This window comes from Sphaerodactylus townsendi, linkage group LG04 (assembly GCF_021028975.2).
Source record: "Sphaerodactylus townsendi isolate TG3544 linkage group LG04, MPM_Stown_v2.3, whole genome shotgun sequence".
NCBI lineage: Eukaryota > Metazoa > Chordata > Lepidosauria > Squamata > Sphaerodactylidae > Sphaerodactylus > Sphaerodactylus townsendi.
The window spans coordinates 41,929,647-41,947,459 of NC_059428.1; the positions used below are offsets into that span (position 1 = coordinate 41,929,647).

At 40.2% G+C, this 17,813-nt stretch overlaps 1 protein-coding gene across 2 annotated transcripts in view; it reads right to left on the bottom strand.

The window, feature by feature from the left end:
- The window catches only part of IMPG2 (interphotoreceptor matrix proteoglycan 2), a 78,731-nt gene extending 61,206 nt beyond the window's left edge, over positions 1–17,525 (bottom strand). For both annotated transcript variants that reach the window (XR_007244354.1, XM_048495072.1), the window contains exons 1-3: positions 17,184–17,525; positions 15,002–15,262; positions 2,635–2,801 (exon numbers count right to left, since the gene is read on the bottom strand). Coding sequence is in view for 1 of the 2 variants with exons in the window: in XM_048495072.1 (XP_048351029.1) it covers positions 2,635–2,801; positions 15,002–15,262; positions 17,184–17,262 (507 nt within the window). In the remaining variant the exon portion in view is untranslated. The remainder of the gene's footprint in view (positions 1–2,634; positions 2,802–15,001; positions 15,263–17,183) is intronic.
- Positions 17,526–17,813: the final 288 nt, after the last annotated feature.

The following is a 17,813-nucleotide window of genomic DNA, read 5'->3' on the forward strand; positions in this document are numbered from 1 at the left end:
TAGCCCAAGGTCACCCAGCTGGCATGTGTTGGAGTGCACAAGCTACTCTGGTTCACCAGATAAGCCTCCACAACTCAAGTGGCAGAGTGGAGAATCAAACCAAGTTCTCCAGATTAGAGTGCACTTGCTCTTAACCACTACACCATGCTGAGTCATTGGACAAGACAATGATGCTTGGAAAAGTTGAAAGCAGCAGGAAAACAGGAAGACCCAACATGAGACAGATTAACTCTATATAAAAGAAGCCATAGCCTTCTGCATGCAAGATCTGAGCAAGGGTGACATTTTGGAGGACATTTATTTACTTGTGTGTCTGTTTTTTGTTTGTTTGTCATTGGACTTACATCTTGCCCATTCCCAACCACATTCAGGATCAAGGCAGCTTACAACCATTTAAAAATAAATTATGCAATAATATAAAAGCTCTACAATGAGATTAATAATAATACTAAAACCTAATTCATGGGTTCCTCATAAATAGGAAGTGATTTGACAGCACTTAACATAAACACACAGTTCCAAACTCAATGAAATAAATGGAAAATGAGAAAGAACATGTCTGTGCTTTCATATAAACCTTACTCCCTTGGGGGCAAGGTGGTTGAGTGAGTCATGGTTGCCACACTCCAGACAATTCTCAATGAAACATTACGTACAGGCATTTTTGTATGGCCTCGGGGCCTCCTTTTAGATTAAAATAGCTTTAATTGCCATGATGGATGACTTTTGGCAAATGAGAGCTGGGACGGGAACTTGGGTTGTCTTGGGTGGCAACAAGAGCATGATGATGTCACTTCCATGGGAAACTCAGAAGTGACAGCAAGTAGATCTAGGAATCACCAGAAACTCTGTGAAAAAATGGGCTTTTTCCTGGAAGTGACACCATCATGCCCGTAAAGCCACTTTTTTTCTCCCCTACCATTGCATTAGGCAACAGGATCTTAGGGTGGACAATCCAGGAGAATAGTAAACCTAGGTACAGCCTAGAGTTTACCCTCTGAAGCTGCCATTTTCTCCAGGAAAACTGTTCTCAATAGTCTGGTTATCAGTCATAATTCTAACATATCACCAGGTTCTACCTGGAGGTTGGCAACCTTAAAAAAAAAGATCCGGCTGGCCTCAACAAGGGCCAGGGCTTTTACTGCCCTGGCCCCTACCTGGTGGAACAGGCTCCCAAAGGAGACCAGGGCCCTGCAGGACCTTCAGAGTTTCCGCAGGGCCTGTAAAACGGACCTGTTCCGCCAGGCTTTTGGCCAGCCGGGATGACCATCTGACCCCCATACCATCTTGGTCTCCCGTGGGCAGGAATGGGGTTGGGATAAGTCGCCATCTGTAAATTTTAAATTGTTCGAATTCTATTAATTTAAAATTGTTATAGATTGTTTTATACTTGTATTATGATGTTGATGTACACCACCCTGAGCCCTTCGGGGGAGGGCGGTTTAAAAATGAAATAATAAATAAATAAATAAATAAATAAATAAATAAATAAATGGGGAGATAAGGGTTCAAATTCTTGTTCTGCAATGAACCTTGTTGGGTGACAGTTCCTCCGTGGAACAGTCTTCCTCAGGAGGTGGTGGGCTCTCCATTGGAGGTTTTTAAGCAGAGGCTTGATGGACATCTGATAGTAATTCTGATTCCATGAACTCATGCAGTTTATGAGAGGAAGGGCAAGAAGGGTTGCATCAGAGCTTGGCTCTTGTGGCTCTTTCTAACATGTCCAGGGTAATACCAATTGCCACTTTGAGATCAGGAAGCAATTTTCCTCCAAGCCAGATTGGCCAGGGATCCTAGAAGGTATTTTGCCATCTTCTGCACATTGAGGTCACTGGGAATATTGATGGGGGGGGGGAGGATGTGGGGGGGGGGAGAATTCCCTGCATTGTTCAGAGGGTTGGACTAGACAACCCTAGAGGTCTCTTTCAATTTTGTGTTTCTATGATTCTATGACTGTCACAACATGCTAAGACTCCAAGATGATGATGAGAAGAAGAAGAATAAGAAGTTGGATTTATATCCCCCCTTTCTCTCCTGCAAGGAGACTCAAAGGGGCTTACAAACTCCTTTCCCTTCCCCCCTTATAACAAATACCTGTGAGGTAGGTGGGGCTAAAGAGCTCCAAAGAACTGTGACTAGCCCAAGGTCACCCAGCTGACATGTGTTGGAGTGTATAGGCTAATCTGAATTCCCCAGATAAGCCTCCACAGTTCATTTTCTCCAGGAAAACTGGAGAGCGGCAGAGCAGGAAATCGGCAGAGCAGGGAATCAAACTTGGATCCTCCAGATTAGAGTACACCTGCTCTTAACCACTTCGCCACTTCTAAGGGGAGTAAAGAAGTTTCCCAAAGGGAAATAGCAGCTTGAATGCAGAGAGAAATCAATGTCAGACCAAGCTTCTAGAAGTCACCAGTTAGGAAACCAGTTAGGAAACCAAGGGAAAAGGGCCAGAGTGTTGGCATTGTTATGTTTGTACATTCTATGAAATTGTTCTAGATATTTTAAACACTACATACATATTTGTATTGTAACATGGTGCTGATTATTCACTACCTTGGGGACCCTAAATTGGGTGGAAAGGCAGCATACAAATGTTTTCAATAAATAAATAAAATTTAAACATGTTTCCCATACCTTCATGATGAGACTTTGATGTTCTTCAGACTGACTGAAGTTGGTTCCCAGCTCAAATATACTCATAGTTCCTTCCTCACATAGATTAAGCCACTTTTGATGTTCTTCACGCCCTGGGAGTCTTTCCCAGAATGTTTTGAAGGCTTCCCATACAGCTTCCTGGCACACTGAAAAATAAATATTTGTTACTGTTAGCTGAGGGGCTGTGGCTTTGCACACAAAGCTCACAGGTTCAGTCCCCGCAATTTCCAGTTAATAGAGCTCTGTTGTTCAAGCGGGTGTCTTCTGTGCAGGCATGCATGAGAACTGCACTGAAGACACAGTAACAAACTTCCTGTACCTGCGATCCTGAAGTGCTGCTTACTGTAGAGCAGACAATACTGAATTTGACGGAACAGCTTCATATATACATTGTGGCAGCTTCGTATCAGCACATAAGAACAGCTCTGTCATCAGTAAGGTTGCCTGCTCTGGGTTGGGAAATACCTGGACATTTTGGAGGTGGACGCTGAGGAGGGCAGGATTGAGGCAGGAAGGGGCTTAATGCCATAGAGTCAGAAGTGTATGGGGGAAAATGGGGCTGGGGGTCAAGACTTGCTTCGGGCGCCCTCCATTCCCGCGCCCCCTTTGCACTCGGGAGCAGGGCTCAGGGGTGGGGCTCGGGGAGGGGCTCAGACAGGCACTGCAGCCCCTGTCCGAGCCCCCTGCCTCCCTGTGTGGGGCATCAGGCCTCTCCCCTGCTGGGGGATTGCACTGGCGCGCCTGGCCTTTTCCAGGGGATTGTGCTGGTGAGGGAGAGGCCTGCAGGAAGATTGTGCTGGCACACCAGGGAGGCCTCACATGGTGGGGCACACTGGCGGAGAAGAGGCCTGCAGGGGGATTGCTCCAGTGCAAGAGACCTCCTGCAGCGTGCGAGGCCTCACCCATGCCGGTGTGCCCAGCATGACAAAAGGTTATTTGGTCACGTGGGGGGGGGGCATCTGGCACCCCCCTCATGACCGAAAGGTGTGCACTCAGGGATATGGGTGTCCCCATGTCCCTAGGGTGGTACGCCACTGCATAGAGTCCACCTTCCAAAATGGCCATTTTCTCCAGGTGAACTGGTCTCCGTAATCTGAAGATTATTTGTAATCCCAGGAGATCTCCAGCCACCACCTAAAGTAAGGCAGTCCTAGTCATTTGTTCCACTGGGGCTGTTAGTGAAAGGGCTGCTGTGAGGAACGGAAGGGGAGCAAAACAATGTAAGTTGGTTTGGGTCCCCACAGGTGGTGTATAAAAGAATAATTAAATGGTTAATATGCCATAACAATTATTTGTACTCTTAGATTGGTTGCCAGTTTCCAGGTGAGCCCAGCGATCCCCTGGAATTACAACTGCTCTCCAGACTACAGGGATAGGTTCCCCTGGAGAAAATGACTGTGTTGAAGGGTTGCCAGTATGCTATTATACCTCTCAGAGATCCCTCCCCTCCCCAAATCTCCAAGAATTCCCCACCCTGGAGTTTGCAACCTTATTTACACAGGACAGCTCAGCCTGTCTTTCATACACAAGAGGCCAATGCATGCAGGAGGGGAACTAATTGTAAGAGCAGGGACAGCAGGATTTAGTCACACTACATCACTCCTGTATTTGCCATCCTTTCTTTCCCTTCTTTGTCACTTTCTCATTTTGTTTCCCTTCTGTTTAGCAAAGGTTGCCAGCTCTGAAGATTTTGGTGGTGGATCCTGGGAAGGACAATGTGTGGAGAAGAGAGGGCCCTCGGTGGGATATAACACCATAGAGATCACTTTCCAAAGCAGCTATTTTCTCCAGGGGAACTAATCTTTGTAAATTAAGAGACCAGATATAATTCTGGGAGATCTCCACCCACTCCCTGTGCACTGGCAACCCTGTGCTTAATGTTAAACTCTGAATTACTTGGAGTTACAGCTTGAATGTTGCTTTAATACTACAGAGCGCTATGACTAATGATAGAGACCAAATACTACACATATATTAATCTTGTTCCCCTGCTATTATCCAAGAAGTTTCCCTGGAAATAAAATTTCACTGCTGTTGGGAAATTTTTGGAATCCCATTAAGTAGTGCTCAGTTTAAGTCCTATTTCCAAACAAATTAACTCTATTTGCAGCTAAGACAACACAAAATTGATGCAATTGCACAAGAACTATTATGTGTACCATTTATGTTTTTCAGTAGCAGAAATTTCAAAAGACTAACAGACAATAGCCTGCCAGCTCAGAGGCCTGGAGTAATAATAAGTGTTAATCAAATAGTTCCCCCCCCCCCCCAGGGACTCCTTTTGCTGCCTATATTGGTTTCAGACTGCTAGTCCTCTTCTTAATGATGTCTCTGTTCTCATCTTCTTTTCATTAATGCTCCATTTTTTTAAAAAAAGAAAAGAACTAGGCAGGATAAACAGTTTCCAAATGCAAGCTGTTGCTTCCTCTAAACACCTCATTCACCTCCAACTAGCCTGGAGATTTAGTATCTGCTCTTCCCGTTAGTTAGTGTGACAGCCACCCCACTGAGTCCAGCTTCAAAATCTCATCACCATCTGTGGGTTCTTATTGCATTAACCAAACATGAACTTAGGGGCCAGCGGGTCTCTCTAATGGGCATAAGGGATAAGGCTTTGGGAAGTCAAGGCACCTTCTGCTATGTCAGAAAAATCCACTGAAATTGATTGCTCATATACTTTCATGTGGAAAAACAGAACTAGTTCATCATGGATAGTATTATTGTACAAGCTTAGCAAAATGCTGAAGAGAGATTTATTTACTTCATCTAGCTGAAAATGCATGATGTTGTTCAAAAAGGACCTATTTAAACATGGAATGAATAAACTGCTTGACTATTCACCTGCAGATGAATATCAGTACCTCCTTCGAACTATAATAAATATCTTTTCTTATTCAGGATGTAAAGAACTTAGTTACTGTAATTTTGCATGTCACTAGATCTCATTATAAAGAGAGTAATTCTTGAACATGTAAAATCACCCTCTGTTAGAGTCAAGCCAAAATTCTTAATGAAAAAAGGAGGGACTTTTAAATCCGACTTCTAAAAGTTTCTTCTCTGTGGCTGAATTCATGGCCTGGGGGCTCAGAAGGCCAGGGTGGTATTGTGATGAAAGTTTTGGGCTAGGATCTGGGAGTCCTAGGTTCAATTCTTTGCTCTGCTATCGAAGCTTGCTGGGTGACCTTGGACCATTTATATATTGTCAGCCTGATGTTGGAGAGGAGAAGGATGTAAGCCTTTTTAGGTCTCAAAAGAGGAGAAAGGCAAGGTATAAATGAAGTAAATAAATAAATGCAGCCAGCATACTATTGTGGTTCCACATGACAAATAAGAATTAGTTACAAAATAATGCACCATCATCGACCAAAAGGGAAACTGCAAGCGAGAAATCAGGCGGAGACTGAGACTAGGAAGGGAAGCCATGAAGGACCTTCAAAAGATTCTTAAATGTAAGGCAATGTCACTGGCAACCAAGATCAAGTGAGTTCATACCATAGTATTCCCTATTACAATGTATGGGTGTGAAAGTTGGACAATGAAGAAAGAAAGTAGATTCCTTTGCAATGTGGTATTGGAGGAGAGTTTTACAGATACCATGGACTACCAACCCCCCACCCACCCCCAAATCAATGGGTTCTAGATCAAATCAAGTCTGAACTCTGCCTGGAAACTAAATTGACTAAACTGCGGGTGTCATACTTTGGTCATATAATAACAAAGGAGTCACTGGCAAAGACAATAATGTTGGGAAAGTTGAAGGCAGCAGGAAAAGAGGAAGACTCAACATGAGATGGATTTAGACTTTATAAAGGAAGCCAAGGACCTCAGTATGCAAAACCTGAGCAAGGACGACATTTTGGACAATATCAATTCATAGGATCCTCATAAGTAGGAAGTGACTTCACAGCACTTAGCATACACACACAGTCCCAAACTCAATGAAATAAATGGAAAATGAGAAAAATCATGTCTGTGCTTTCTTATAAATCTTCCTTCCTTGGATGCAAGGTGCTTGAGTGAGTCGTGGTGTATGCTGTTATGACCTGTGCCCACAGCACTAAATACATTCATTCAATCATTCAGTAATGCTGGGAAAAGTGGAAGGTTGCAGGAAAAGAGAAAGACCTAACATGAGATGGATTGAGTCTATAAAAGAAGCCACAGCCCTCCGGCCCCTTCTGCACATGCAGAATAATGCACTGTCAGTCCACTTTAAATCCACTTTGCAGCTGTGTGGAATAGTAAAATCCACTTGTAAACAATTGTGAAAGGGGACTGAAAGTGCATTATTCTGCATGTGTGGAAGGGGCCTCAGTTTGCAAGACTCAAGCAAGGCTGTTAACAATAGGACATTTTGAAGAGCATTGATTCCTGGGGTCACCATGAGTTCGAAGTAACTGGACAGCACTTAATACACACACACACACACGTGAACGATAGCAACATTTTCTTCCATCTCTTAATGGGAGATTCAGAATTTTTGCCCCATTTTGAGGTTTCCCCTTAAATTATTGCTAAAATAAAAAGGGGACGATATTTCACACACAGTACTGTTTCTTTCTTTACAAACCGCTCTCTCTGATATTCTTCAGACCTACTGACATGGTTCTCATCTGCCTGGAGAAAAAGAATTCTGTCTCTTTAACAGGTTTTATTTACCCAATGATGTTATTTACCTCCATGCTATGAAAAGCTTTAGCTGGTCATTTCCACACATTAAATCTGTATTAATGTTATAGGATATTTTTGCCAAGTCTGTTGATAACTTGTGTTTAATATAACATTCTCACTAGAAACATGAATAAGCTACTTTCTCATGCAATGTTAACATTGCAAGAACTTTGTAGAGATGGTGAAAAGGAGTTGCTGTCTCTTTAAATCAAACAGTGGAGCAACATCGTGGAGCATTTACAAGCTTAGGAAGAAGAAGAGTTTGAATTTATACCCCCCCTTTCCTGTAAGGAGACTCAAAGGAGCTTACAAACTCCTTTCTCTTCTTCTCCTTACAACAGACACCTTGTGAGGTAGGTGCAACTGAGAGAGTTCCAAAGAACTGTGACTAGTCCAAGGTCACCCAGCAGGAATGTAGGAGTGGGGAAATCAATCTGGTTCACCAGATAAGACTCCGCCACTCATGTGGAGGAGTGGGGAATCAAACCCAGTTCTCCAGATTAGAGTCCACTTGTTATTAACCACTTCACCATGCTGGTTTCCCAAGGACTACTCTACTCAAGGAGTAGAGCCTACCAACTTTGAGTGGGTTCTGAGCATAGAGCTTAATTCCAAATTAACACACCCTCTAATAGGGCAGAACTAAAAAAAACCTTAGCAGGCATATAAATGAATCTTGTATATTCTTCAGCAAACATTAAATAATTTTTAAAATTAGCCAGGGATTTGTTATCCTGTAATGTCTAAAAGAATGTAACGAAGACATTTTGCATCCAATATTTGATGGACTAGCTGCATTTTCATATTTTGTACAATTGCTGTATAATCTATTGCACTTGGATTGCTTTTTATGATCTTAGCATGCCCAAAAACAGGTAAATATAAAAACCAACACATTTGAGAAAATCACATAAAATCCAGCTCATTTAGTACACACAAACTGGCCCTCTTGAACAGCATTCTGTTGTATATCCTGCACAGAAGTTCCTGTGCACAGTAAGGGATTTTCCAGATGTCAACAGTGCAATTATAAGCACAGTTACATCCATTAACTTCAATCAGAAGATATAACTCGGTCTATATTAAGCAACAAATGTTCTATTGTTGCGTATAATTGCTCCAGGGGGATATGAAACATTACATTTTACCAGTGGCCAAACATCAAGCAAATATTAATATGAAAATGTAAATCTTTGTCAGACAAACCAAGCCGTTGGAATAATATTTGAAAGGTGTATGAACTGGCTACCTATTGGATAGAACCTTTCATTATTTTGTAACTTAACCCTTAAATCTTGACATCGACATGACATCTGTGAGAAACTCTCTGCTGCTATTTAACACACTCTACTTAATATTCTAATCACACTATTTGTTTCAAATTGTTGGATCCAAACTCACATCAGTTTCTCTCTACCTAGAAGATGCCAGTTTCAGAAAGTGGCAAGTGTTTTACTGTTCTACAGCCATTTATCTTTCCAGGAAGTAAGAGTTATTTAGCTTATTATGTTTCATTCTGCATAAAGGGATTTACTAGGTTAACTGGAGGGACAGCACATGACAAGTTCGGGATGTCTGCTGGGGGTGGGGCAGCTTTCTTGGTCATTTGTGTAAATGAGCACTGCTCACTTTTAATCCAAGTATAATCCCATTTGTACTTCTTAAGGGTTGAACTATCTACAGCCACTACTAGGATATTGAGTCAGGGAAGCCATCCTATTTTGGAGGTGATACCAGACCAGTGTTCTTACTTGATGTGCTGTTAAAATTGATAGTTGGTGATTCAGGAGAGTAGCGAAGAAATTAATGAAGGATACATCCTAGTAGCTTCTCTCATTGAATTGCTGCTATTTATGTGCAGTCACTTCTTTGATAGGAAGACTCTTTAAAGGTTCACAGAGTCAACTGAACATACAAATTAAAGCAGCATCAATCATGTTCATTTGATATTGGGGGAGTATACCTAAATGTATATATTTTATTCAATTAGATAAAACAATTAAATTTGATTCAATTAAATTTGATTCAATTTTCTAGCAGTATGTATAGTTCCAAATTGGGAGTGATGGGAAAAAGCTACAGCAAGTGGTGCACAGTAAACTGAATTGAATTGTCACAACTGATGCAACAACCTACAGTTTAAGCTGTTTCACATATTTGAGTTTTCATATGCCTACTATGTGTGTCTGTGAAATGAACCTAAATTGCATAGCTCTATTGTTTCAAGGTCTACAATAAATATGTTCCAATTAAAATTAGATCCCATTATTATTTCTCATCAACCTCTACATTATATACAAATAGGAGTTCATAGTTCACTTGACATGTGGCACAAGAGTACAAAACCAACAGCAACAGTAACTATGAATGATTATTTCTTCCAGCTCAACTTTTGTTTCCTCTGGAGATTTGTCAAAAACAAGATGAACACCCACTTTCTGCACCCCAACCCTAAAAGGTTTAGGATGGTGACCATTTTAAAGATATGCCAGCATCTCTAGAGATATGTTGGTGATAAAATATATCATCATCATGCTGGAGCCATGCTGGTTGTAATCCTTGAACTGACTCAGGACCCTTCCACACATGCAGAATAATGCACTTTCAATCCACTTTCAATGCACTTTGGATTTTACTGTGTGGAATTGCAAAATCCACTTGCAAACAGTTGTGAAAGTGGATTGAAAGTGCATTGTTTTGCATGTAAGGCGTGGCCATAGCCTTGACCAGTATCAGGGTCACACCATGGGGAGAGCAAGACTCAGTTGGATTCTAAGTCTCAACAGCCTCAAATACACTTCCAACACCAACATAAAACACCAACATAACATTGTGTGTGCAAAATGCTGTCAAGTTGCAGCCGATTAGTGAAAACTCAGTAGAGTTTTCAGTGCATGAGATGATTTGCCGTTGCCTCCATCTGCACAGTGACCCTGGAATTTCTTGATAGTCTCCCATCCAGATACTAACCAGGGCTGACCCTACTTAGCTTCTGAAATCTGAGGAGATCAGGCTAGTCCAGAACATATAATGTATTTTAATGTTTCATTGGTATATTATTTATGATATTTTGTATTGTATTTGTTTTATATTTTATTGTACACCGCCCAGAGCCCTTCGGGGGTTGGGCGGTCTATCAAGACCAATTAATAACAACAACAACAACAACATCCATATAAGGGCCAACATAACATTATGCTAGTGGAAACACTGGCACAGTTCAAATTCATCCCACTGCAGAACAAGTAAGGATTAACAAACTCTTTTCTCCATACCACACACACCAGTGCAGTTTAGGATACAGCTAATCACATTTTTCCAGAGTAGTCAATTTCTCTCCACCCAGGCAAGACACCCATAGCTCAAATGATAGAGTATGTGACAAGGGGCTGTAGCTCTCTAGTCAACCTCATGCATAGAGCAAGTTAATTTGAGAACTGCACATAAAGGACACTTAGCAGCCAAACACTGTTGTTTTGTTTGTCTTACACTGTTCTTCTCAGAACTCTTACTGATTCTCCAGTTTATGGCTTTTGCAATGAAGGGGAGGACAATTACCAAACAGATAAACAAGGTAGGAGGAATCCTGTCCTCTAACTGGGACTTCTGCAGCTATCTTACCTACACTCCTAACTTCCACCACTGTACCAGCAGTGAGTGTGAGCGGACAGTGCAATATCATGCTGGGACCAAGCCCTTCCCTGTGGGTGGGCCACTAGAAGCACAACTGCAATCTGGGTTTCCTACTGTCCATGTTTGTCGGTGCTACTATTGACCTAACTCATGATGCCTATTGCTTTGCAGGATTACAGCTCTATGGAGCAGTCCTAGTTCCAATGCAACTCCTACCCTCAACAGGGACAGCCCATCACATGGAAACCCCTCCAAGGAAGGGGAGAGCTACAGATCCTGACTAAGCACCAAGTGAAATCCTCTGTAGATTATGTTCTCTTTGCCACTTTTAAGGAATATTAGTGTCCTTGTGTTGATCTGGATGGCCCTATACTAAGAAGAGAAGAGGCTAACAAGCACTCCATCCCCAGTATGATGTTAGCTGGCTTCTACACCCACAACACTACCATGTCTGTTATTACCTGTATCTATCACACTGCTCTGCGGTGGGGATGCCAACTAACTATCAACTGAAAAAAAAAGAAACCATGCAGTTTTCATATGGGGAATGTTTGGTAAGCATGGATGAAGGAGATAGGTTTCTGGGCTGACTGGGAATGGACATTGGTAATGGGCTCCCCTCAGTTCAGGAAGAAGATAGAACTCACTAGACAAAATAATGGGTAATGGGGCACCCAATCAGTATTCAGTGTGGACAAACTCTTGATGTTTGATGGAGTAAATATGATTGGGAGTCCAATTGGACTGTTTCAGGGTACTCCCTATCTGCAATTTGAACCAGGGACCTTGAATATGCTATCCTTATGTTTTTCCACCATGCCCAAACTATCTTTGCAATTTTCCCTGCACTACTCCCTATGGCTGAATTTTTTAATTAACCGAGAAAAACAACAGTTAAGTAGTGGAATTCCAATGGATATAAAACATTGCATTAAGAACAAATTGGGCTTCCTGTTTCTCCAAACCAGTTAGATATTTGTGTGTCAGTTGAATTTTGGTCCAGCGTGTCATATCTATGGACCGTCTCTCCCTGTATTGCCCCGGCAAGCATTATGCTCTGCCTGAAGTAATGACCCCTGGCTCCAAGACTGTCCGGCTAGCCTTAATCAGGGCCAGGACTTTTTGAGCCTTCGCCCCAGTGTAGTAGCACTGTCTGTCAACTGAGACCAGGGCCCTGTGGGACTTTGTCCAGGTCTGCAAGACACACCTTTGGGTGAGGCAGTGACGGTTTTTCTCTAGTTTTACTGTCTTTCTAAGCTGCCCCTCCTCCTCCTCTTCCTTCCCTCCTCCTTAATTTGTTGTAAACTTAACATAAAGTGGGAGAGGAGGATGTTATTGATCACCACTGGGTGCTTACTGGCACCTAAAAACTATTTAAAGGATTTAATGCCATCTGGAATGGGATTTTAAAGTTTTAATGTTAAAGGTTTTGATGTTGTTATCAACCTAATTTATTGTTGTTGATGATGTTTTGATTTTGTTAGCCACTCTGAGCCTGGTCATTGGGTCGAGGAGAATGGGATACTAAGTTTAATAGAATAAAATAAAAATTGGAGGCCTGTGGTTAATGCTTTCAAAATGACAGTTCTGCCAAATATATCTTTTTGTTTCTCACTCTTTCACTTATGAGAGATGATATGGAACGTTATGGATGGTATTAGAACAAGTTCTAAAAAAATGTGAAAAGGAGGTCAGGTTGAATACTCTACCCACAAGAACCAGTTTTAAAAGATAAAGTTGATGTATTAAATCTGACTTGACATTATAGTTTTTGAATGGTCAAGAGTGTAACAGTTCACTTAAAAATTATTAGGCAGTTGCTATTATTAGGCAGTTGCTATCATGGGATAAATATTAAAGAGAATTTAGTACAAAATCTTCATTTTCTATGGTCACTAGAAATAATACATTTAACAAAGCTGGGAGATTTTTGCTCAATGGGAAAAAACATAATATCCCTGTTCACAAGTTACAGTGAAAGCACATACAATTCATACACAGTGTACATTAGGATTTTTTTTAGTTATACCTGAGTTGGTTAATTCATATTACATTCAACACTGAATGTGTGACTGAAACACTCATTTATGCAGGTCTTTGGTTTCACTAACTTCTTCTTAGAAACAGATGTGTATACATATACACAGGATGTTCATACATTTAATGTTACATGTGGACAGAATATCACAATTATACAGGGACTAAATACAGTGGAAATTGGATTGCTCCTTCCTGCTCTCCCTAGATAGCACTCCTATTATATGCCATCTGGACCTTTCTTTCTGTGTAAAGACTGATTATAGAACTGCCAATTTGTGCCATTTATGAGAATTTGCGGAAATGAATTTGGAGGAGAAGCCAAACTAATTTCATAAGGCCAGACCCACAAAGTTAGTCAAGCTATAATTGATAACTGAAGCAGATGGACAAACGCACAATATCAACATAGATCTAATGAATTATTTTTATGGCACCAATATGTGAACTAAAATGTCTCATCTCACAATCTTCCAATTGAAGACTCTTCCTAAAGCTAATCTAAGAATGACATGTTGTGCAGTAGAGTGGAGGAGATACATTGACTTTAGAAATGGATGCCTTGGGAAACCTACTATATGTGTAAAATGTATTGTTGAAGGCTTTCATGGCTAGATTCAACTGGTTGTTGTGGGTTTTCCAGGCTGTGTGGCTGTGGTCTGGTAGATCTTGTTCCTAACATTTCACTTGCATCTGCAGCTGGCATCTTCAGAGGTGTATCACAGAGGGAAATCTGTTACACATTGTGATGTAACAGACACAGTGTGTAACAGACTTCCCTCTGTAATACATCTCTGAAGATGCCAGCCACAGATGCAGGTGAAACGTTAGAAACAAGATCTACCAGACCACGGCCACACAGCCCGGAAAACCTACAACACCTGTATGTGTAAAGTTTGCCACATAAATCTTGAGGTTGTGGCCAATGATTTCTTCACTAAAACCAGCTCAGTAATAAAAGTGCTAACCCATTGAACCAGGGGTTGGACTTGATGGCCCTTGCAGGGGATTGGACTTGATGGCCCTTGTGGTCTCTTCCAACTCTATTCTAGGTTAAAGCTTGATCTACAAACTACTTGAAACTTTAGCAGAAGCAAATATGCTAATCTTAAACCTCATCCACATTTTATTGTTTTGTTTGTTTGTTTGTTTATTCATAAATATTTATACCCTGCCTCATACCAAAGTCTCTAGGTGGCTTACACACATGCTCTACAGGCTGTGATCCTAACCAGAGAATTATCGCTTATGTCTGGATTTTGAAATTTCTCTGTCACAAAAATATGCACATATTATTTCCACTTATGCAGGTTTGATATTTTGCCGTGCTAAGGTGAATCTTAATATCTCACATCATTCATTATAATGTCACAAATATATCATTTCTCAAAGATAAAGAATACTACCTATCTTTCAAGAGGCCAAGTTCTAGGACTCAACATATGATAGGTATATTGCACTTTCAACTTTCTTTGCAGTGACGACTTGATCAGATTAGCCAATCTTCACATTCCTTAAGAGGCCCACCTAGGCTGACAGACAATCCACCTTCTTCCAACATGCCAAAAGTTACATTACCTGTTTAAATAACCATACTAGTACCACATCATTTTGAGGCAAATAGTCTGCTAATACATCAGTAGATGAAAAAGAAGACTTCTGTCATCCTGAACCAAGTTATCAAGCTGTAACCACCAGTATCTGTGCTACTACTTCCTCCTGTACCTGGAGAGATCACCCACAATCTCTATCTTGATTGAATTCCCACTGTTATGTCTTCTGTGGAAATGTTCAAGACTGCCTCACAGGAATTTATAAAAAACTTTCCTTGAACAAACAGAGACATTTCTATACAGAAATATAGATAGAACACAATAAATTGTTCATTATAAGCAGACTTATTTTAGTGGAAGGTTTAATTGATCATGCACCAAACAATCAGTGTTTGAACGGCAGCATATCTAATCACTGCTTTGAAAGAATTTTCATGTTGATGTTTGCTTACCTCTGAGTTTGAAATATTTCAGATGGTTGGCAGTGGCTTGTTCAATAGTCTCATCCGGACATATTTTAACTCCAGTAGGAAAGAAAATTGACCTCTTCCTTCGAACCACCAAGCCATTGCTTCTTTTCACAGAGTGCCTAAAGTCAAGATGATGCTTAGACTCCAGAAACTCAGGAGGGCTTCCTATTTTCCAGCCATTAGGTGCAAGATCTGGAGTAGCATCCTTAGGTTGTGTGTCCTCTGAAGGTGAATAGGTTTCTTCTGCAAAATAACATCACAAACAATACTTACTTATATGAAATTGCTCATTCAACTCAATAGGCTTGAACTGTATCAAAGTAATAAAGTTAAAAACAATCCTGATTCCAGACTCCAACTCATTTATTTATTCACATTATTATATCTTGTTATCAATTGGAAAAACCTTTGAAATAGCTAAAGTGCCCTCATGTTCAGTGCCTGATAGGAGCACTCTCAGTTTCTCTCCAATAGGTATATTTGCCCTCTCTTGAAGAAGTGACAAAATCCATAATTCACTTTATCCAAATGAAAGACACATTTCAAAATACAGTGCTCCAGTGATCACAAACCTCAGGCAGCTGTGAACGTTTATATTTCCACAACATTACTAATTCTAAAAAGACATTTCACAAGAAAATAAGTCTAAATCAAATCTGCTTCAAACAGTTCATTTCCAGTTGTAGCCTATTAGTTTTTTTTTTAAAAAAAACTCTCTATGCATTATGATTTTCTTGTTCTTACATTTCCATTTCCATCCTTTTATTGCCAAGGAACTACAAATCATCACGGTAATTTACTTAACAATTTTTTTTATTTATTTGAAAAATGTATATATCCCCTCTCCAGAGAACCTGTTCAACAAGGCTTACAAAAATGGTTTCTCACTTAAGATCTTTGCAGCACTTTTTATTGGCTAACTTTTCAACACATAGTCAACTGTGTAAATTGTTTGTTATATTTTCCCCATTTATTTTGAGAACAGCATACTGACAGTATGTCAGGGAGGAAGGAGCTCTGTTTTTATGAAGACTGCATACAAATCCAACCCTTACTTCGTTACTGAGACATCTTGTTTTGCTGCTTGTGACAAGATCCTTTCTAAATAAGTTCTTCCTCAACATATTACTTCAGTTGCCACTCCTACACAAAGGCATGAGATTGAATGTCCCATATGTTCTAGAGGGGATTTCCCCAACTTGTGGATCCCAGCTTAAAAGTGGGTCATGAAGCCTGTGAAAGTGGGTTCCAGGCTTATATAGTTTTATTGCTGTGTGCATGCTCTGTTTTTTTTTAATAAAGTGTGTAATAATGTTTTCCTGTCACATTAGAGATCTTAAAATAATCTACTTTATTTTGAATATATTCAGTCTGTTAGTAATATCCTAACAATGAGCATGAAAGTGTAGCAACAGATATCATAAATGAGCAGGCCTAGCTGGGAAAAGGCAGGGTATATGTTGAATAAAATAAAATGAAATAACTAAATAGACAAATTACAAATAGGTGTGGAACTAATTCACACTCAAGGAGATATGACTGAAAGCCATTTCCAATGTCACTGTTGAACCTGAGAACGAATCAGGTTTGCCCATTTTTCATTCACATTGTTGTTGCAATTGCAAGAATACTGACTTTAACTGTAAATTAGTTGACGGGGAAGAGACCCAACAGCCCAGAATTCAAATGATATCAAATACAGGCAATATATACTGCCAGGCAATAGAGTTTATTGAACGGTTTGCTGAAGAGATGCAGTGACCTCTTTGGTGAAAATCCGTAGTCAGATTACATGGAATAACTGAGGGGGAAGAAAAAATAAACTGCAATAAGAAAAGCGAAGCTCCATAACACACCAAGGCTGAGTCTGTTATAAATCCTCAGCTTGTTTATGACCTCATAGGACATATGTTCAATTGCAAAGAAAAAAAATCCTTGCACAGTATACTCCTCTGCTAGAGACTGAACTAATTTAATTGCTAATAAGTTAAAAGGAGTTTTCTTGAAATAAAATTCAGTACAAAATTCAGTACAAAAGGCAGAATCTAACTCTGCACATGTGTATACATATTTCTTCATATTCTAATTAAGTCATTTTTTGTTTAACAAAATAGTTAAGGAATTATTCAAAATGAATACAGATAATTGAAGTGTATTTTCTTACCTGTAAATGCTCGCATATCTCCTTTAATCAATACAAATATCCAGATTCCCAAACAGATATTCTGAGGAAAATCAAGCATATTTCTTATTTTGTACTTAGGAAAAAGGGCAAAACACACACACAAAAGCCCTTCTTTTAGCAGTATCCGCAGTCCTGAATGTGTTAAGCATCTAATAACGTTATCTTCTTGTAGAAGTTCTGGCGTCCCATTTAATTGTCCTTGATTAAAAAGGATTAGAGTAATATATATAACACAAGGCAGCCAAAATGTCTACAAGAGTATCCTCCTTTTAAAAAGAAACAATGTTGCTTTCATTTCAGAAATCAAAAGACATGCTGAAGGAACACCCCTTGATGTTAGCCAATGGACCACTAAGACAATTTTTCCGTTTTAAGCTGCCCAGCTAAGCCAGATTTAGCGGAGCTTGTCATGTCGTTAACTAGCTGTCCATGCAAGGACAGTAGCTTTCACACTTAATTAAGCACATTTTTAATTGACTTTTAAAAAAACAACACATACCATCTTGGTATCAAAGCAATAGTTTGTGTGAGCATTGTGGTAGTCACTGGCAGCTCCTCTTTCTTGGGCATTTCTGGTACAGGCAATAATTTTGAAAAAATACACTTGAT